General features: G+C 40.6%; 1 protein-coding gene across 1 annotated transcript in view; it reads right to left on the reverse strand.

Annotated features, from left to right (window-relative positions):
• Positions 1–2,013: 2,013 nt before the first annotated feature.
• ARHGEF11 (Rho guanine nucleotide exchange factor 11) overlaps positions 2,014–23,436 on the reverse strand; it is a 497,471-nt gene continuing 476,048 nt past the window's right edge. The window contains exons 38-39 of the mRNA XM_053719923.1: positions 20,009–20,192; positions 2,014–2,745 (exon numbers count right to left, since the gene is read on the reverse strand). Coding sequence (XP_053575898.1) covers positions 2,696–2,745; positions 20,009–20,192 — 234 coding nt within the window. The 3' untranslated portion in view covers positions 2,014–2,695. The remainder of the gene's footprint in view (positions 2,746–20,008; positions 20,193–23,436) is intronic.

Raw genomic sequence — 23,436 nt, forward strand, 5'->3', positions numbered from 1 at the left:
GCCCCTTCAGATTGGTGTGAGGGTATGACAGAACAATTATCATCAGCGCCCTCCTGCTCTTCAGTGTTTAAAACAGAGCAATCACGCTTTCTCTGATATGCAGGCATTTTGGATAAAATATTTGATATGGAGTTATCCATTACAGCCGTCAATTGTTGCATGGTAATAAGCATTGGCGAGCTAGAAGTACTAGGGGCCTCCTGCGTGGGCAAAACTGGTGTAGACACAGAAGGAGATGATGTAGAACCATGTCTACTCCCTTCATCTGAAGAATCATCTTGGGCAACTTCATTATCTGTGACAGTACTGTCCTTACTTTGTTTGAATGCTTTGGCACAATTATCACATAATTTAGAAGGGGGAGACACATTGACTTTCATACATATAGAACATAGCTTATCTGAAGGCACAGACATGTTAAACAGGCTTAAACTTGTCAGTAAAACACAAAACCGTTACTGTCTCTTTAAATTTTAAACAGAGCACACTTTATTACTGAATATGTGAAAAAATATGAAGGAATTGTTCAAAATTCACCACAGTGTCTTAAAGCATTAAAAGTATTGCACACCAATTTTCATAGCTTTAACCCTTAAAATAATGAAACCGGAGCCGGTTACAGTTTTAACCCCTCTACAGTCCTAGCTACAGCCTTTGCTGCGACTCTACCAAGCCCAGAGGGGAATACGATACCAAATGATGCCTTCTAGGAACTTTTCCAACTATTTTCAGGTCCTCACACATGCATCTGCATGACTTGCTCTCAAAAACAACTGTGCAGTAATGGCGCGAAAATGAGGCTCAGCCTACAACTGGGAAGGCCCTTCCTGACTGGAAAAGGTGTCTAACATAGTGCCTGACGTTAAAAAACGTTCCCCAAGTTTATAAATGTGAAAAACCAGCATAAACATGTATAAAATGCCCAAATAAAGCAATCGATTTTGCCCATAAAAGTGTCTACCAGTTTTATAGCCCATTTTAAGCCCTTTATTCTGCTTGAGACTAAGAAAATGGCTTACCGGTCCCCATGAGGGGAAATGACAGCCTTCCAGCATTACACAGTCTTGTTAGAAATATGGCTAGTCATACCTTAAGCAGAAAAGTCTGCTAACTGTTTCCCCCAACTGAAGTTACTTCATCTCAACAGTCCTATGTGGAAACAGCAAAGGATTTTAGTTACTGTCTGCTAAAATCATCTTCCTCTCACAAACAGAATTCTTCATCTTTTTCTGTTTCAGAGTAAATAGTACATACCAGCACTATTTTAAAATAACAAACTCTTGATAGTAGAATAAAAAAAACTACAACTAAACACCACATACTCTTAACCATCTCTGTGGAGATGTTGCCTGTGCAACGGCAAAGAGAATGACTGGGGTGGGCGGAGCCTAGGAGGGACTATATGGCCAGCTTTGCTGGGACTCTCTGCCATTTCCTGTTGGGGAAGAGATATTCCCACAAGTAAGGATGACGCCGTGGACCGGACACACCAATGTTGGAGAAATCAGGTTTATCGCAGCTATTTGCACGTGTCAGAAGGAACACTGATATTACAAGTTGAAAGTAAATGCGAACATGTGGGCGCAATTGCGATTTACACTAGAATGATTACAGCAACCTCAGAGCTCTGGTTAACTGTTACGCAAAACAAAAATAAGTGTCACAAAACACATCACAGATACATTGAAAAGTAAAGGTACACTCATAATAATGCTAATAAAAATTCTTAAAAAATGAAAATATTGCACAAAAAAAGTTACAAGGGCTCAGATATGAGGTCTCAGGTGTTAGAAAAAAAAGGCATGCAAAGGGGTGAGTGGTTCGATGTTATTTAGAGCTCCCTGATGTATACATATGCTAGTCCTGTATATACAAAGATAATATTGATTGGAAGAATCGTATTATGGTCAGAGAAACCTCTCTCTCTTGATTGTATAATCAAATTTTACTAACATACACTCTTTCCTTTGACCCAACTACTACCATATATCATCAATTAAAATTGTCCTTACATTTTGCAGGGCACAACAGTGGTAAAAAGCCTGTTTTATTACAAGTTGAAAGAGAGAAGGGAGAAAACCTATTTACAAAATAAAATAAAAAAAATTGCACATAAATACATATTTTACAAAAAGAAATATGAGGCAACCCCTGTGCGCATATCTGTGGGTGTCTCTCATCATCAGAATAGTGCATTCTCTGAAGAAGACTCTCTGCATCACTCTTGAAGCATGATTGTCCATAAGAGTTCCTTGAGGGCCATTTAAAGGAGAAAGCCACAGCAACACATGCGTGTTTAGGGATCAACAATTTGTTTTTCCCCCTTTAGGAACATAATAGCAATTAGTGTATGCTTTTTCCTTTTTTTTTTTTAAATAGGTATATAGCTATACATATATTTATATTTATATATATATATTTTTTTTTTTAAGCTAACATGCTTTATTTTTATCTCAAAAATAATAATTCCAGTTTTTTTTTCTTTTTTTCCAGGAGATGCATTTCTCCTTGCAGTCCATATTTGGCTGTTATATGCAGACCGAGCTGCGCTCCATACTTGGCATTACCCGTCTGCCATTCCATTCATTGCATGTTGTCCCTATTGTGGAGTTACGGGAGAAGAGGCATTTGTCAGACAGATCATTGCAGAGTAGGGTTAAGAATCCCATGAGTTTGTTGGTCTCTTTGCACATTCTTATAAACCCATTGCATATTGTACAGCATCATCACATGACTCTGTAAGGCCTGCAAAAAAGAAAACAACTTGCATTTGAAGCATGCACACATTCTGGACATCTTCTGAACAATTAGGTTTATAAAGGTCAACTTTAAGGGATACTGAATACATTTTTTTTATTTCATGATTCAGATAGAGTAGGCAGTTTTAAAGGGACATAATACTCATATACTAAATCACTTGAAACTGATGCAGTATAACTGTAAAAAGCTCACAGGAAAATATCACCTGAGCATCTCTATGTACAAAAGGAAGATATTTTACCTCACAATTTCCCCAACTCACCAGAGTAAGTTCTGTGTAAAAAGTTATACTTCAGTTGCTGTCCAGCTGCAGGTAAAAAATAATAATAAAAATAATGAAGAAATTAACTGCAGCCAATTAGCATCAGCAGTGCTGAGGTCATGAACTCTTTTACTGTGATCTCATGAGATTTCACTTAACTCTCATGAGATTTCATTGTAAACTTCCTTACACTGAATAGGGAAATAACACAAGAGTGCATGAGGCTCACTCCTTGCATGTCCCAGGACAGGCATACTGATTTGCTGCTTAAAGTCCTTTACAATGGGGTGTGAATACTTAGGACATTGAGGAAAAATATCTTTCTTTTTTACATAGAGATGTTCAGGTGATATTTTCTAGTCGTCTTTTAACAGCTATGCTGCATCACATTCAAGTGTTTCAACATTAGGGTATCATGGCCCTTTAAGCAACTTTCTAATTTACTCCTATTTTCAATTTTTTTTGTTCTCTTGGTATCTTTATTTGAAAAAGCAGGAATGTAAGCATAGCAGCTGGCCCATTTTTGTTCAGCACCCTGGATAGCGCTTGCTGATTAGTGGCTACATTAAGCCCCCAATCAGCAAGCACAACCCAGGTGCTGAACCAAAGATGGGTCAGCCTGTATGCTTACATTCCTGCTTTTTCAAATAAAGATACCAAGAAAACGAAGAAATATTGATAATACGAGTAAAATTAGAAAGTTGCTTAAAATTGCTGCTCTATCTGAATCATGAAAGAAAAAAATTGGGTTCAGTGTCCCTTTAAAATGATGGAAATTTTCTGTAGTATATGGTTTAACAAAGGAGGTAGCTGAAATGTGTTGCTTCTCAATGTGATGCAGCCCCTTTTCAGGTAGGAAATGTGCAACAATATAAATCTGTCATACACCAATTTATATCAACCCATAATTATGATGAGTTGTTAAGGTTTACTAGACCCACAAATTTAAAACCTTAAAGGGACAGTCTAGTCAAAATTAAACTTTTATGATTCAGATAGGGCATGTAATTTTAATCAACTTTCCAATTGACTTTTATCAATACATTTGCTTTGTTCCCTTGGTGGTAATTTTTTAAAAGCTAAACCTAGCTAGGCTCAAACTGATTTCTAAACCGTTAAAACCGCCTCTTAGCTCAGAGCATTTTGAAAGTTTTTCACAGTTAGACAGTACTAGGTCATGTGTGTCATATAGATAACATTGTGCTCACTCCTGTGGAGTTATTTAGGAGTCTGCACTGATAGGCTAATCTGCTTGTCTGTCAAAAGCACTGAGATAAGGAGGTAGTTTGCAGAGGCTTAGATACAAGGTAATCACAGATGTAAAATATATATTAATATAGCTGTGTTAGTTATGAAAAATCTGGGGATTGGGTAATAAAGGGATTATCTATCTTTTTAAACAATAAAAATTCTGGTGTAGACTGTCCCTTTAAGAAAATAAGAAACAATCACCATCTATGCATAGAGTGAATGTGTGCCAGCTGTAGGGGCCAATACAGAGGGCCTAATGATCAAAAGCTCGTCAGCATGGAGAGAAAATCTTTGGAGGCTTTTTCTGAGCATTATATTGTTACATAGGGGTCTCTCCTTCCCATTCAGAATCCTACATAGCTAAATAAACAACTCTCAAATTAAAATTTGCCTTTCTAAAATGATTTGAGGTGCGTTGCAGGACTGACAAGATGTGTTAGATAATCTCGCCAAAGCGGAGAACTTTAGATAATCGGGCCCAGAGACAGCACTATATCACAGCAAACAACTAAATACACAATATAAGGAATGGAGAAACAGAAAAAATATAATAATATAAACAAGAAAAATAAAATTCAATATAAATGGTGCAGAACCTTATTAATAATATTGTACCAAAAAAAGAAGAAAGAAATAGACGTATATACAGTATGTTAAACACACGTCCCAAAAAAGACAGGGAATCAAGCACTTTTGTCAAAAAAAGTACAAGAATTTATTTTAAATCTTGGCAAGAGATTTTTCAGTGAGTTAGAACAAAAGTAAATATACAACCCATACCAACAATCAAAAACATATATAAGAAAATAATGACAGTGATGTCACAACTTTAAGATAAGTTATGTTGCTATAACAACATAAACCTTTGTATCTTAAAGTGATATCTCCTTAATTGTAGTGAGATTGGGGGACTGCATAGATCCCGGTCTCTACTATGACAGCATATACCCACTTAATATGAGGTGGGGCTGCCCTCTAGTTGAGTGTTGCAGGTTTCCCATTTCTACTATTATTATGGTCTCCATAGTGATGTCACTAATTATTTTCTTATATATATATATATATATATATTTTTTTATTGTTGGTATGGGTTGTATACAGTTGTGCTCATAACTTTTAAAAAGTACGTGTTTTATTATGATTTAAAACGAGTAAACACAATTAATTGATAATAAATGGCTTCAGCCAAACACTAACCATGAGTGAAAGAAAAGTTTTTGTGTTATGATTCATATTCTCTGAAAAATGGCCAAGAATTCATCAATTCTGTCAGGGTATGTAAACTTATGAGCACAACTGTGTTTTCTTTTGTTCTAATTCACTGTTGGAAAAATCTGTTGTCAAAATCTTAAATATATTCTTGAACAATTTTTTGACAAAAACATAATTTATGCTTACCTGATCAATTTATTTCTCTTGTAGTGTATCCAGTCCACGGATCATCCATTACTTGTGGGATATTCTCCTTCCCAACAGGAAGTTGCAAGAGGATCACCCACAGCAGAGCTGCTATATAGCTCCTCCCCTCACTGCCATATCCAGTCATTCGACCGAAACAAGACGAGAAAGGAGAAACCCATAGGGTGCAGTGGTGACTGTAGTTTAATTAAAATTTAGACCTGCCTTAAAAGGACAGGGCGGGCAGTGGACTGGATAAACTACAAGAGAAATAAATTTATCAGGTAAGCATAAATTATGTTTTCTCTTGTTAAGTGTATCCAGTCCACGGATCATCCATTACTTGTGGGATACCAATACCAAAGCTAAAGTACACGGATGATGGGAGGGACAAGGCAGGAACTTAAATGGAAGGAACCACTGCCTGTAGAACCTTTCTCCCAAAAACAGCCTCCGAAGAAGCAAAAGTGTCAAATTTGTAAAATTTTCAAAAGGTGTGAAGCGAAGACCAAGTCACACTCTTGCAAATCTGTTCAACAGAGGCCTCATTTTTAAAGGCCCAGGTGGAAGCCACAGCTCTAGTAGAAAGAGCTGTAATCCTTTCAGGGGGCTGCTGTCCAGCAGTCTCATAGGCTAAGCGTATTATGCTCCGAAGCTTTTTGACCTCTCCTCTGTCCAGAGTAAAAGACAAACAGGGCAGATGTTTGACGAAAATCTTTAGTAGCCTGTAAGTAAAACTTCAAGGCATGGACTACGTCCAGATTATGCAAAAGACGTTCCTTCTTTGAAGAAGGATTAGGACACAATGATGGAACAACAATCTCTTGATTGATATTCCTGTTAGAAACCACCTTAGGTAAAAACCCAGGTTTGGTACGCAGAACTACCTTGTCTGAATGAAAAATCAGATAAGGAGAATCACAATGTAAGGCAGATAACTCAGAGACTCTTCGAGCCGAGGAAATAGCCATCAAAAACAGAACTTTCCAAGATAAAAGTTTAATATCAATGGAATGAAGGGGTTCAAACGGAACTCCCTGAAGAACTTTAAGAACCAAGTTTAAGCTCCACGGGGGAGCAACAGTTTTAAACACAGGCTTAATCCTAACCAAAGCCTGACAAAATGCCTGGACGTCTGGAACTTCTGCCAGACGCTTGTGCAAAAGAATAGACAGAGCAGAGATCTGTCCTTTTAAAGAACTAGCTGATAAGCCTTTGTCCAAACCCTCTTGGAGAAAGGACAATATCCTAGGAATCCTAACCTTACTCCATGAGTAACTCTTGGATTCACACCAATAAAGATATTTACGCCATATCTTATGGCAGATTTTCCTGATGACAAGCTTCCGAGCCTGTATTAAGGTATCAATGACTGACTCGGAGAAGCCACGCCTTGATAGAATCAAGCGTTCAATCTCCATGCAGTCAGTCTCAGAGAAAGTAGATTTGGATGATTGAAAGGACCTTGTATTAGAAGGTCCTGCCTCAGAGGCAGAGTCCATGGTGGAAGAGATGACATGTCCACTAGGTCTGCATACCAGGTCCTGCGTGGCCACGCAGGCGCTATCAGAATCACTGATGCTCTCTCCTGTTTGATTTTGGCAATCAGTCGAGGGAGCAGAGGAAACGGTGGAAACACATAGGCCAGGTTGAAGAACCAAGGAGCTGCTAGAGCATCTATCAGCGTTGCTCCCGGGTCCCTGGACCTGGATCCGTAACAAGGAAGCTTGGCGTTCTGGCGAGACGCCATGAGATCCAGTTCTGGTTTGCCCCAACGATGGATCAGTTGAGCAAACACCTCCGGATGGAGTTTCCACTCCCCCGGATGAAAAGTCTGACGACTTAGAAAATCCGCCTCCCAGTTCTCTACGCCTGGGATGTGGATCGCTGACAGGTGGCAAGAGTGAGACTCTGCCCAGCGAATTATCTTTGAGACTTCTAACATCGCTAGGGAACTCCTGGTTCCCCCTTGATGGTTGATGTAAGCCACAGTCGTGATGTTGTCCGACTGAAATCTGATGAACCTCAGTGTTGCTAACTGAGGCCAAGCTAGAAGAGCACTGAATATTGCTCTTAACTCCAGAATATTTATTGGGAGGAGTTTCTCCTCCTGAGACCACGATCCCTGAGCCTTCAGGGAGTTCCAGACTGCGCCCCAACCTAGAAGGCTGGCATCTGTTGTTACAATCGTCCAATCTGGCCTGCGAAAGGTCATACCCTTGGACAGATGGACCCGAGAAAGCCACCAGAGAAGAGAATCTCTGGTCTCTTGATCCAGATTTAGTAGAGGGAACACATCTGAGTAATCCCCATTCCACTGACTTAGCATGCATAATTGCAGCGGTCTGAGATGCAGGCGCGCAAATGGCACTATGTCCATTGCCGCTACCATTAAGCCGATTACTTCCATGCACTGAGCCACTGACGGGCGTGGAATGGAATGAAGGACACGGCAAGCATTTAGAAGCTTCCACCCATGCGACCTCAGAAATGCCAGAACTATCTCTGTATGAGACTTGGCAATTTAAAAGCTTGACGCCTGTATCAGGATGTCGTCTAGATACGGAGCCACCGCTAGGCCTCGCGGTCTTAGAATCAGGTTTCCCCGAGTCAGAGATGTCACCACAGACTGAAGCTCTCCGTCCTCATGTTCTGCATACTGTGACGCAGTATCAGACATGGCTCTAACAGCATTTGCGCGCTCTGTATCTCTCCTAACCCCAGAGCTATCGCGCTTGCCTCTTAATTCAGGCAATCTAGAAAATACCTCTGACAGGGTATTATTCATGATTGCAGCCATGTCCTGCAAGGTAATCGCTATGGGCGTTCCTGATGTAATTGGCGCCATATTAGCGTGCGTCCCCTGAGCGGGAGGCGAAGGGTCTGACACGTGGGGAGAGTTAGTCGGCATAACTTCCCCCTCGACAGAACCCTCTGGTGATAATTATTTTATAGATAAAGACTGATCTTTACTGTTTAAGGTGAAATCAATACATTTAGTACACATTCTCCTATGGGGCTCCACCATGGCTTTCAAACATAATGAACAAGTAGGTTCCTCTGTGTCAGACATGTTTAAACAGACTAGCAATGAGACTAGCAAGCTTGGAAAACACTTTAAAACAAGTTTACAAGCAATATAAAAAACGTTACTGCGCCTATAAGAAACACAAATTTTCCCAAATTTTGAAATAACAGTGAAAAAATGCAGTTACACTAACGAAATTTTTACAGTGTATGTAACAAGTTAGCAGAGCATTGCACCCACTTGCAAATGGATGATTAACCCCTTAATACCAAAAACGGAATAACAAATGACAAAAACGTTTTTTAAACAGTCACAACAACTGCCACAGCTCTACTGTGGCTTTTTACCTCCCTCAATACGACTTTTGAAGCCGTTTGAGCCCTTCAGAGAAGTCCTGGATCATGCAGGAAGCTGGATGTCTGTGTCTGTAATTTTTGCTGTGCAAAAAAATGCCAAAATAGGCCCCTCCCACTCATATTACAACAGTGGGAAGCCTCCAGGAACTGTTTCTAGGCAAAATTCAAGCCAGCCATGTGGAAAAAAACTAGGCCCCAATAAGTTTTATCACCAAACATATGTAAAAAACGATTAAACATGCCAGCAAACGTTTTAAAATACACTTTTATAAGAGTATGTATCTCTATTAATAAGCCTGATACCAGTCGCTATCACTGCATTTAAGGCTTTACTTACATTACTTCGGTATCAGCAGCATTTTCTAGCAAATTCCATCCCTAGAAAAATATTTTAACTGCACATACCTTATTGCAGGAAAACCTGCACGCTATTCCCCCTCTGAAGTTACCTCACTCCTCAGAATATGTGAGAACAGCAAAGGATCTTAGTTACTTCTGCTAAGATCATAGAAAACGCAGGCAGATTCTTCTTCTAAATACTGCCTGAGATAAACAGTACACTCCGGTACCATTTAAAAATAACAAACTTTTGATTGAAGAAATAAACTAAGTATAAAACACCACAGTCCTCTTATGACCTCCATCTTAGTTGAGAGTTGCAAGAGAATGACTGGATATGGCAGTGAGGGGAGGAGCTATATAGCAGCTCTGCTGTGGGTGATCCTCTTGCAACTTCCTGTTGGGAAGGAGAATATCCCACAAGTAATGGATGATCCGTGGACTGGATACACTTAACAAGAGAAAACAAAATTTACGCATACCTGATAAATTTCTTTCTTTCCGGACATGGAGAGTCCACGACGTCATTCCAATTACTAGTGGGATATTTAACTCCTGACCAACAGAAGGAGGCAAAGAGCACCCCAGCAAAGCTGGTAAGTGTAACTGCCTTACCCATAACCCCCAGTCATTCAGCCGAAGGAAATGGAAAATGGACCTAAACGGAATTCACCACCGCTTGAAGAACCTTTCTCCCAAAAGAGGCCTCAGCCGAGGCAAAAGTATCAAATTTGTAAAAAGAATGCAGAGAGGACCATATAACCGCCTTGCAAATCTGATCCACAGAAGATTCATTTTTGAAAGCCCAAGAGGAGGAGACAACCCTAGTTGAATGAGCCGTAATTCTCTCAAGAGGCTGCTGTCCAGCAGTCTCATAAGCTAAATGAACCAAACTTCTCAAACAAAGAGACAGAATAGAAGAAGTGGCCTTCTGACCCTTAGGCTTTCCAGAGAAAACCACAAACAGGGCAGAAGAATGCTGAAAATCTTTAGTGGCTTGTAAGTAAAATTTTAGAGTCCGCACAACATCCAAGTTATGTAAAAGATATTCCTTATTAGAAGAAAGATTAGGACAAAAATAAGGAACAACAATTTCCTGATTAATGTTTCGATCCGACACCACCTTAGGGAGAAACCCCAATTTAGTACGAAGGACTTCCTTATCTGCATGAAAAATAAGATACAGGGAATCACACTGCAGAGCTGAAAGTTCAGAGACTCTGCAAGTGGAAGAAATAGCAAGGAGAAACAAAACCTTCCAAGATAACAACTTTATATCAACAGCATGCATTGGCTCAAACGGAGCAACAGGTTTAAACACAGGCCTGATTCTAACCAGGGCCTGAACAAAAGCCTGAACATCTGGTAAGTCTGACAGACGTTTGTGCAAAAGGATAGATAACACAGAAATTTGACCCTTTAGGGTACTGACCGATAAACCCTTATGCAGGCCATCCTGAAGAAAAGACAAAATCCGTGGAATCCTCACCCGGCTCCAGGAGAACTCTTTAGATTCACACCAATAAAGATATTTACACCATATCTAATGGTAAATCTTGCGAGTAACCAGTTTTCGAGCCTGAATCATAGTTTCAATGACCGCTTCAGAAAAACCACGTCTAGACAGAATTAGGCGTTTAATCTCCAAGCAGTCAGCTTCAGAGAATCTAGGTTTGGATGGAGGAAAGGACCCTGAATAAGAAGGTCCTTCCTCAGAGGTAACCTACAAGGAGGTAGAGATGACATCCGTACCAGATCCGCAAACAAGATCATGTGAGGCCATGCAGGAACTATTAGGATCACCAATGCTCTCTCCTGTTTAATATGAGCAATGACTTGTGGAAGGAGAGCAAAAGGAGGAAACAGATATGCCAGAGAGAACATCCAAGGAATCGCTAGAGCATCTATCAGAACGGCCTGAGGATCTCTTGACTTTGAACCGTACTTTGGAACCTAGGCGTTTTGGTGGGAAGTCATTAGATTCAACTCTGGAACCCCCCACTTAAGGGATATCTGAGAGAACACTTCCGGATGGAGAGTCCACTCCCCAGGATGAAAGGTCTGTCTGCTTAGAAAATCTGCTTCCCAGTTGTCCACTCCTGGAATGTGGATGGCAGATAGAAGACAATCGTGGGCTTCTGCCCACTGCAGAATGTGAGTCACCTCCTTCATGGCTAAGGAATTTCGAGTCCCTCCCTGGTGGTTAATGAAAGCCACTGAGGTGGTGATGTCCGATTGTAATCTTATAAACCAGACCAACGACAGTTGAGGCAATGCTGATAGGGCATTAAAGATAGCTCTCAACTCCAGGATGTTTATGGATAAAAGATAGGACTCTTCCCGAGCCCACAGGCCCTGAGCCTTTAGAGGGCCTTAAACAGCTCCCCAGCCTGACAGGCTGGCGTCCGTAGTCACAATTTCCCAGGAAGGTCTCAGAAAGCAAGTGCCCTGAGACAGATATTCCTGTGACACCCACCACGAGAGAGTCTCTTGTTAGAGGATCCAGATTTATCCTCTGTGATAAATCCGAATGATCTCCGTTTCCTTGACTGAGCATACAAAGTTGCAGCGTTGAAGATGGAACCGAGCAAAAGGAATGATGTCCATGGATGCCACCATCTGACCAATTACCTCCATGCATTGAGCCACAGATGGACGAAAGGCAGAAGCAAGAATTTTGTTTTTTCTGATTTCCATCAGGGAAATCTTCAGACAGGGAATCTATTATAGTCCCTAGGAAACACACTCTGGTAGATGGAACAAGATAACTTTTTCCAAATTAACCTTCCACCCATGGGAACGTAGAAAAGACAACAGCATCTCTGTATGAGATTGGGCTAGTTGAAAAGATGACGCCTGAACCAAGATGTCGTCTAGATAAGGCACCACAGCAATTCCCTAGGATCTGATCACAGCCAATAGCGTCCCCAGAACCTTTGTGAATATTCTGGGAGCCGTAGCCAGACCAAATAGAAGTGCAACAAATTGGAAGTGCTTGTCTAGAGAGTCAAACCTCAGATACTGATGGTGTTCTCTAAGAATGGAAACATGAAGTTATGCATCCTTCAGGTCTATGGTCATCATAAACTGTACCAAACTGTAAGGAAGAATGGAACAAATAGTTTCCATCTTGAAGGACGGAACCCTGAGGAATTTGTTGACACTTGAGGTCTAGAATGGGCCGAAAAGTTCCCTCCTTTTTGGGAACCACAAATAGATTTGAATAGAATCCTAGACCCTGCTCTGTTAGAGGGACAGGAACAATAACTCCTAGAGAATATAGGCCTTTTGCGCAGTTTAAGAAGGCCTCTTTTATTTGGTTTGAGGATAGTCTTGACCGGAGAAATCTGCCCTTTGGAGGGCAAGACTTGAATCTCATTCTGTAACCCTGGGATACTATGTCCACCGTCCAAGGGTCTGGGGCATCACGTATCCAGGCTTGACGAAAAAGAGAAAGCCTGCCCCCCAACTGATCCACACTGGAATCGGGGGCGGAACCTTTATGCTGATTTAGAGTCAGCAGAAGGCTTCTTGTTTTGTTTCCCTTGTTCCAGGGCTGGTTGGATTTCCAAGAGGATCTTGGTTGATCTGGTTTTGAAGAGGAAGAGGAGGACTTCTGTCCCTTAATGTTACGCAAGGAACGAAAATTAGAAGTCTGACGACCTCTATTTTTCTTGTCCTGAGGTAGGAAAGATACCTTTCCACCTGTAATCTCTGAAATGATCTCCGCCAGACCAGGTCTAAACAGAGTCTTTCACTTGTAAGGTAAAGCCAACAGCTTGGCCTTAAAAGAGACATCGGCCGACCAAGATTTTAACCACAGAGTCCTGCGGGCTAGTACCGTAAAACTAGACATCTTAGCTCCCAGACGAATTATCTGCATATTGGCATCACAGATAAAGGTATTGGCCAATTTGAGAGCTTTGATCCTATCTTGGATCTCCTTTACCGTAGTTTCCTCTGTAATAAGATCAGACAATGCATCGCACTAATAAGATGCAGTTGCCACTGTAACCCCTGATGGATGTACATTTTTTTAAATAAGCCTCTAGCTTCTTGCTCATTGGGTCCTTAAAAGAAAAAAATATCCTCTATAGGAATGGTAGTTCTCTTAGCAAGAGTAGAAATAGCTCCTTCTACTTTAGGAACAATGCGCCATGAGTCACGAATAGAGTAAGCAACAGGAAACATCTTTTTAAAAACAGGGGAAGGGGAAAAAGGAACCCCTGGCTTATCCCATTCCTGAGCAATAATTTCAGACATCTTCCTTGGAACAGAAAAAACCTCCTCAGAAGATGGGGAATTATAAACTCTATCCAATTTAGAAGACCTTGTGGGGTTGACAGCAACCGAAGGTTCAGAGACGTCTATAGTAGCTGAAGATTTTTCTGCTTAAGTGTCAGTCTGAGATCTCACCTTCAGAAGCTACTGAAGTATTCTCACCAGATATCCGAGACAAAATGGCTAATGCAGACCTAGAGTCAGAAGCCTTACTCTATCAGGCAGATGTTTAGATTTTCTCTTGCGCTTACCCGATGAAGGGAAAGCTGACAAAGCCGCTGTTACTGCAGAAGAAATTTGAGCGGCAAAATCCCCAGGTAAATGAACACCCCCAGGTGGTTGAGAGGACACAGAAGGCACAGTATGAGAAACAATTAAGGCTTGGGATATTTGAGGAGAAAGCTGAGGCATGTCCCGCACAGCATTATTCTGAGAGACAGTCGGCTCAGAAGAGAGTAATTTATCCATAAATTTTAAAGTTTTAGCTAAGCAAGAGGAACAAAATTGCATAGGAAGAACAATGTGGGTCTCTAAGCATAATAAATATTTATCCATAGAGATGGACTGACTCTGTTCAGAGTCCATGCTATGGAGTAAAAAGGTCCCACTAGTAAAAATAAAATATTATGTAAAGTAAAATTTATCAAATTAATTATTTTGGCTGTAGAAGATGAAAAATAAACATCAAAAACTCTGATTGCCTGAGGCTCCTACCAGCCAAGAGAGACACCCCACTAGTAAGAGGAAAAAACGGAACTCCTTGTAGAGATTTCCTCTCCTCTTAGGCGATCCGGGTAGAAAATTAACTCTAACCAGACACAAGAAAACTTCTAGCTGGAGATCTTCTGCTCTGAAGCAAAAGATCGCTATCGTCCTCAACTGCTCTGCAAAACCGGAAGTGCGGGTTACGTTAGCGGGTCCAATATTAGCTGCAAATATATTTTCTTCAGTGAAAAAAATGTGCGAAAGTGCCTGTCAGTTTAAAAAACGGCTTTCCCGTTTTAAGCACCAAGAAAATAAGCCCACAAGAGTTATCCAGGCTATTAGCAATAAAATAAACCTCCCATCATAGAAGTAAAAAAGGAGAGATAGGTTATGAAATAAAGGATATCCTTTATTATTAAACTCTTACATCCATTATCCAAGATGCCTGCTCATACTGTAATAAGTGCCATACTGTATTTAAGTCAAATATTGTGTCCCCAATATGAATTCTTAAACTATAAGGATTATTATGTCCCAGAAAGCATCAGAAAGTGCTGCTGTCCTTCTGTACCTATAAGGCAAAGGCACTTACCTTAGATCCAATTGCATGATAGATGCTGATTCTTAGGTGTGGCAGGTACATCACTCCCTGTCATGGACCTGTAGGAAAAGAAAGAACAGAGTAACCAACTCTGGCTTTCTACAAAGGAGTAGCAAATTGTTAAAAGGCGGCGAGGAAGTCTTTGCTTTACTTTTAACTGCTAAAAGACACTGCTACTTTTACTCAAGAGACTGACGTGGACGCAGCTAGACCCCAATTCCTGCTTATAGGGAAAAGTACCCATAAAAAAATTTAAATTCTTCAGACACCAACTTCGCACAACCTCCATTGACAGAGGCAAAGAGAATGACTGGGGGTTATGGGTAAGGCAGTTACAGCTTTGCTGAGGTGCTCTTTGCCTCCTCCTACTGGCCAGGAGTTGAATATCCCACTAGTAATTGGAATGACGTTGTGGACTCTCCATTTCATAGGAAAGAAAGAGTGCTTGATTCCCTGTTTGTTTGGGACTTGCGTTTTAACAACTAAATACAGCAGCCCTGCTTAAAATTCATATATATTCTTTATTAGCAGGCAAATACATTCATTACCTTTGCCGGCTAAGAATTTTAAGCAGTGCTGCTGTTGTATTTACTTATTTGCTGGGGCAAATTCAAAAAGTTAAAAGGGGTATTGCAGTGCACATAATATTCTCTAATTCGTTAGAACATGTAATTTTAGCACTACTGAATCTCAAACTCAGTGGAGGTAAACACACAGATAGTCTTGCTCAGGACCAGCAATCAGCAGTGGATTACACATGACTCCACCAATCACCAAACCATGCCTGCTCAGGACCGGCAATTGTCTGAGTCTAAAGAGTGGTTATCTAACTTTAACCCTTTGTGGAAGTTAATGGTTCTGATGCACTACAGGTTGGGGATCGGTAATGGCCTGGTCAGAGGCCAAACATTGTAGTGATGTCACAAAGGGGCGGTTCGCCAATGTGGCTGCAAGAGAGCTGAAGTGGGGAGGTTACTCACCCCCATGATCTCAGCTTGAGCTCAACTCTCTTAACAGCTACAGACAATCAAGACCCTTAATTTGAAAGAGACTCACCAGATCTTTTATATGGTGGTAGGCTTGAAATGCACTAAAAAAGTAAAAATATGATGTTTTACTAGGGAGAGGATCTTTAAAGGGACATGAAACCCAAAATGTATCTCATGATTCAGATAAAGAATATAATTTTAACAGAAGATTCCAATTTACTTGCATTATCAAATTTGCATCATTCTCATTCTCTGTTGAAGAGATATCTAGATAGGTAGCATGCACAAGTCTAGGGCACTACATGACAGAAAATAGTGCTGCCATCTAGTGCTCTTGCTAACTTATAACATTGTTGCAAAACTGCTGCCATATAGTGCCGCAGACATGTGCACTATATGAGCGTAACAAAGAATAACAGGAAAATGAAGAAAATATGATAATAGAAGAAAATTAGATAGTTGTTTAAAATGGTATGTTCTATCTGAATAGTGAATTTTTTAAGGGGGTTTTATGTCCCTTTAAAGGGACAAGCTACACTAAAATTGTTATTGTTTAAAAATATAAATAACACCTTTACTACCCATTCCCCAGCTTTGCACAACTAACTGTTATATTAATACACTTTATAACATTTATACCTCTAAATTTCTGCCCGTTTCTAAGCCACTACAGACAGCCTCTTACACGTTTTTTTTATTTGCTTTTTACAACAGGAAACTGCTAGTTCATGTGAGCCATATAGATAAAATTGTGCTCACGCCAGAGGAGTTATTTAAGAGTTAGCACAACACAGTACTAACTGCAAGCCAATAGATAATAAATACAAAGTCATGTGATCAGGGGGCTGTCAGAAGATGCTTAGATACAAGCTAATCGCAGAGGTAAAAATAATTTTAATATAACTGTGTTGGTTGTGCAAAATTGGGGAATGGGTAATAAAAAGGGATTATCTATCTTTTAGAACAATAAAAATTATATTGTAGACTGTCCCTTTAATTATACTAAATAAAAAATGTAAATTAAATGTTTAAAGCGCACAAATAAAGTTTATTTTATAGTGGACATTTTTTTTTTCTAAATGTAAATTTTGTATGAATAACCAGATATCATTTTTATTACAACCCTCTCAGCCTTATATGGGCCCCTCTGTCAAATCTGGATACCTGTGATAACAATTTAGTAAGGTAATCACACTCACAAACATTTTTGTTGTAAGATTCTCAAATAAAATAAATATAATAATGGTATATTCTGAATCTGATGCCTGCTGAAAATAAATATATAAATATGTGTGGGTCACAAACTGAAATATGGAGGAAAAAAGAAAGCACAGGGTCAGTAGTGCAAAATTACATGGTCTAATGATTTAGGCCTAGGGCAAGGGTGTAGAATCTTTTGGCTTCCCTGTGCCACATTGGAAGAAGAATTGTCTTAGGCCATACATAAAATACACTAACGATAGCTGATGAGCTAAAGAAAAGGTCTGTGCATAATTTTCGTGATATCCGCAACCACAGATACACAAAAAAGTCCTCGCATAATAATCCATATTATGCACCACCCTGTTCAGAGGGTCTTTAAAATCGTCGAGTAGGTCCCAAGTTTGCGATCACTGATATAGAAAATGTACATATCTAAGTAATAAAACTTTATTATTTTGTTTTATTATAAAAGTGAGAGGGCAACATAAAACTAGTATGTTAGGGATATTTGACATTGTTTTTGAGAAACTAATGCATCAATATCTGGTTTGATGGAAGTAGTTGCAATTCTCAGTGAGTTCTCAAGGTGCTCGTCAGATATTTTGGTTCTAATTTTACTCTTTGTGTGCTTCATCCTTGAAATTAGTTGCTCACAAATGAAGGTGCTGCCAAAAAGCCTATCAGCCACAGGTTGGACAAGCTTGGCCTAAGGTATTTAAAAATGTTGCACTACAATATCCTTTTTAATTATATCTTTGCCCCACTTGGTTGTTGTTATAATTAAGCTGCGGCTTAAAATATTAGCACAATTGGGTTTTTTTTATGTAGAAGTGCAAGAACAGTAATGATGGGACAGTATGTATGGTCTTCAATCAGTTTAGAGAAGACCATAGGGTTTCACAACCCAAATTCCGGAAAAGTTGGGACAGTATGGAAGATGCAAAAAATCAAACAAAAAGTAATTTGAAAATTCAATTCACCCTGTACTATATTGAAAACACATTATTTGATTGATCTGATGACTGTAACACGTTCCAAAAAAGTTGAGACAGAGGCAATTTAGGACTAATAGCGATGTGACAAGTTCAAATAAGTAGGTGAAGTGAAACAGGTGAGGCAATCGTGTAATCATAGTATATAAGGAGCCTCCAAAAAAGGCCTAGACCTTTAAGAGCAAGGATTGGTTGAGGCTGACCAATCTGCCAACAGATGCGCCAGCGAATAATCCAACACTTTGAGAACAACATTCCCCAAAGACAAATCGGTAGGATTTTGGTCATTTCACTTTCTACAGTGCACAATATAATTAAAAGATTCAAGGTATCCGGTCAATTCTCAGTACGTAAAGGGCAAGGCTGAAAACCACTTCTGAATGCAGGTGATCTCCAATTCCTCAGATGTCAGTGTCTCAAAAACCGTCATGAGTCTGTAATGGATATCCTGACATGGGCTTGGGAATACTTTGGTAAACCTTTGTCAGTCAACACTATTTGCCGCTGCGCATCCTCAGATGCAAGTTAAGGCTTTGCTATGCAAAGCAGAAGAATACATCAACACTGACCAGAAGCACCGCCGACTTCCCTGGGCTCAGTCTTATCTGAGATGGACAGTAACACAGTGGAATCGTGTTTTGTGGTCCGACAAGTCAACATTTCAAATAGTTTTTTTTTGAGAAAAAACAAACAGCCGTCATGTTCTCTGGGCCAAAGAGAAAAAGGACCATCCAAGTGGTTATTAGCGTCAGGTCCAAAAGCCAGCATCTGTCACAGTATGTGGGTGTGTTAGTGCCCATGGCATTGGTAACTTGCACATCTGTGAGGGCACCATTAATACAGAAAGATATGTATACATTTTTGAGCAACATATGCTGCAATCCAGATGTCGTCTATTCCAGGGACGTCCCTGTATTTTTCAGCAGGACAACGCCAAACCACATTCTGTCAGGATTACAAGCGCATGGTTGTGTAAGCAGAGAGTGCGGTACTAGCATGGCCTGCCTGCAGTCCTGACCTGTCTCCGATTGAGAATGTGTGGCGCATTATGAAGCAACGAAGGCCCCGTACAGTTACGCAGCTGAAGACATGCATAATGGATGAATAGGGGAAAATTCTGCTTGCTAAACTTAACCAACTGGTGTATTCAGTGGCCAAACGCTTAATAAGTGTTATTAAAAGAAAAGGTGATGTTACACAGTGGTAAATAGTCGACTGTCCCAAATTTTTTGGAGTGTGTTGGAGTCATCAGATTTTAAATAAGTGTATATTTAAAAAAATAAATATAATAATTCACAAAGTAAAACAAAAAAATGTATTAATAATGTGTGTTCAGTATAGTACAGGGTGAATTGGATTTTCAAATCACTCTTTTTGTTTGTTTTTTGCATTTTCCATACTGTCCCAACTTTTTGGAACTGGGGTTGTAAGTTGGCTTAAAGAAGAAGAAAAAAAAAAAATTCTCTTGGTATGCACTACTGCACTATCAATGCACTACTGGTTTCTAACTGAACACAAGGGTGAGTCAATAACAAAATCTGTATGTATATATATATATATATATATATATATATATATATATATATGCAGCCACCAATCAGTAGCTAGAACCTAGGTTATTTGCTGCTCCTGAGCTTTCCTAGATAAACCTTTCAGCAAAGGATAACAAAAGATGGACGCAAATTAAATAATAGAAGTGGAAAGTTTTTTTAAAATTGTATGATCTGTCTAAATCATGAATGTCTAGTTATGACTTTACTGTCCCTTTAAAGGCATCTAATGAGTGTAGAACTGATGGAGTGCTATGAAAGGAGTTGTTGATAAACAAACATAAGGTGCTTACTGTCCCGGTGGAGTGATATAGATACACTATTTTTCACAAAAAATGAATTGCTGATCAAAGTAGATTTATGATAAGGATCTGTCCCTTTGTCCTCTTCCATTCTGGATTCTACTTGTTGGTAACAGTCTTCTGTGACACCTTTTCCTAAAGATTTTACAAGTGCCTGATGTGCAGACTCGACCTCCTGATTGAAATGGGAAAAGGCAAAAATGGATTATGATTCAATTAGTTATATAACTCATATACAATTATATATTTTAACTTTAAAAAAAGCTCTTGCTGGTAATGAAGGGCAATTGTATTTACATGCATAAATCATTTATCTGGTATACTGTAGGAGAATGGAGTTGCATTATAATTTTCAATAAACCTTTTTCTTCACATGTTTGTGGTAACACAGATATTCAGGTACTAATGGGGTATATGGTCTTGTCCCTTCATAGATCAGATAGTATTGTCACTAAAAGTTTTCTGACTCCACGCATGCCTATATACCCTTCATAAGCCTCTTGACGTCAGTACATACATAGCCAAAAAACCCATAAATTATGCGTACCAGATCATTTCCTTTCCTTCTGTAAGAGGTGAGTCCACTGCCTCATTCCTTACTTGTGAGAAATACAGAGCCTGGCCACCAGGAGGAGGCAAAGACAACCCAGTCAAAGGCTTAAATACCTCCCCCACTTCCCTCATCCCCCAGCCATTCTGCCGAGGGAACAAGGAACAGTAGGAGAAATATCAGGGTACAAATGGTGCCAGAAGAACAAAACAAAAATTTCGGTCCGTCCATCAGAGAATATGGGCGGGCGCCTTGGACTCTCCGCAGACAGAAGGAAAGGAAATTATCTGGCAAGCATAATTTAGGTTTTCCTTACTTGTGGGTAACATATACTCAAGCTTTAGAGGAAACTCAATGAGACGGGAGGGTAAAAGAGAGGCGGGACCCTATTCTGAGGGCACCAACGTCAAACTTGTAAAAATTTTAAAAAGTATGTAAGGAGGACCAGGTAGCTGCCCTACAAAACTGCTCCATAGAGGCCTCGTTATGGAAGGCTCAAGAGGAAGCCACTGCTCTAATAGAATGAGTCTTAATCCTCTGAAGAGGCTTATGTCCCGCTGTCTCATAAGCTAAGCGAATGATGCTCCTCAACCAAAAAGATAAGGAAGTAGATGAGGCCTTCTGCCCCCTACGCCTCCCAGAATAGACAACAAACAAAGAAGAAATCTGTCTAAACTCCTTCGTAGCCCGAAGATAGAACTTCAGGGCCCGCACCACATCCAAATTATGAAGTAACCGTTCCTTCGCAGAAGAAGGATTAGGACACACAGAAGGAACCACAATCTCCTGATTGATGTTGCGATCTGAAACTACCTTAGGAAGAAACCCTAACCCAGTACGAAGAACAGCCTTATCAGCATGAAATACTAGGTAAGGAGGCTCACATTGCAAGGCCGCTAACTCGGATACTCTGCGCGCCGAGGCAATAAGCCAGGAGAAAAAGAACCTTCCAAGACCGTAATTTGATGTCAATTGCATGCATAGGCTCAAATGGAGTCTTCTGCAGAACCTTAGGAACAAATATTTAAACTCTGAGGAGCGCTAGATCTAAACCCAGGCCTATTTCTAGTCAGAGTCTGAATGAAAGACTGAACATCCGGAAGCTCAGCGAGCCTCTTGTGAAGTAAAACAGATACAGTAGGGCCGAGATCTGTCCCTTAAGGGAGCTAGCAGAAAGGCCCTTCTCCAGACCATCCTGGGAAAAAGAAAGAATCCTGGAGACCCTGACTTTATGCCAGGGAAATCCCCATTCCTCCCACCAGAATAAGTAGGTCCTGCACACCTTATGATAGATTCGACGAGTAACAGGCTTACACTCTTGAATGAGAGTATCAATAACCCTCTCAGAAAAACCTCTCTTGGCGAGGACTAAGCGTTCAATCTCCACGCAGTAAGCCTCAGAGAATCTAGATTTGGAGGAACAAAAGGACCTTGCTCCAGCAGATTAATGCAACAAGGTAACCTCCATGGAGTTGAGGACATCCCCACCAGATCCGCGAACCACATCCTCCGCGGCCACAATGGAGCAATTAGAATCACTGAAACTTGCTGCTTGATGCGGGCCACTACATGAGGTAGAAGTGGCAATGGCGGAAAAATGTAAATCAGATTGAACCTCCAAGGCACTGCTAATGCATCTATTAGCTCCGCCTGAGGATCCCTGGACCGCAGCCTTTATCTGGGTATCTTGGAATTGAGCCGGGATGCCATGAGATCCATCTCCAGTGTCCCCCATTTGCTGCAAATCTCTGCAAACACCTCGGGATGGAGAGACCATTTTCCCGGATTAAAGGATTGTCTGATGAGGAAATCCACCTCCCAGTTGTCCACACCTGGAATGTGGATCACTGACAGAGAGCAGTTGAGGGCTTCCGCCCATTCCAGAATCCGAGATACTTCTCTCATTGCTAGGGAGCTCCTCGTTCCCCCCTGATGGTTGATGTAAGCCACCAAGGTAATGTTATCTGATTGGAATATGATAAACTGGGACGAAACCCAGAAGAGGCCAAGCCTTCAGAGCATTGAAGATTGCTCAAAGCTCCAAAATGTTGACCGGGAGGAAAGGTTCCTCTCAAGTCCACAGGCCCTGTGCCTTCCTGGCACCCCAAACAGCTCACCATCCTGTGAGACTTGCGTCCGTAGTCACAATCTCACAGGATGGTCTCAAGAAGGATGTCCCTTGGGACAGGTGATCTGGACAAAGCCACCAAGAGAGCGATTCTCTCAACCGGTTGTCCAGAGAAATCTGTTGAGACAGATCTGAATGATCGCCGTTCCACTGTCTCAGCATGCACAGCTGAAGTGGTCTGAGGTGGAATCTGGCAAAAGGAATGATGTCCATGCAGGACACCATGAGACCAACTACCTCCATACACCGAGCCATAGAGGGCCTCAAGGAGGTCTGGAGAGCAAGACAAGCAGAAGTTAGTTTGCAACGTCTCTGGTCTGTAAGAAATATCCTCATGGATATGGAGTCTATTATAGTACCCAGGAATGCCACCCTGGTATTCTTTATCTTCAGGATGGTGCTTGAACCAGAATATCGTCCAAGTATTGCACTACTGCTATACCTCTGGTTCTGGCCACTGCAAGCAGAGCCCCTAGAACCTTCGTAAAAACTCTTGGAGCAGTAGCTTGACCAAACGGAAGTACAATAAACTGGAAGTGCTGATCCGAAGTGTTCCTTGTGTATGGGGATGTGAAGGTAAGCATCCTTCAGATCTATCTTTGTCGTGAACTGTCCTTCTTGTACTAAGGGAAGGATGGACCTTATTGTCTCTATCTTGAATGAGAGGACAGATAGGAATTTGTTTAAGCACTTTAGGTCCAGAATCGGGCGAAAAGTTCCCCTTCTTTGGGACCACAAAAA

The sequence above is a fragment of the Bombina bombina genome, chromosome 1 (genome assembly GCF_027579735.1).
Source record: "Bombina bombina isolate aBomBom1 chromosome 1, aBomBom1.pri, whole genome shotgun sequence".
NCBI lineage: Eukaryota > Metazoa > Chordata > Amphibia > Anura > Bombinatoridae > Bombina > Bombina bombina.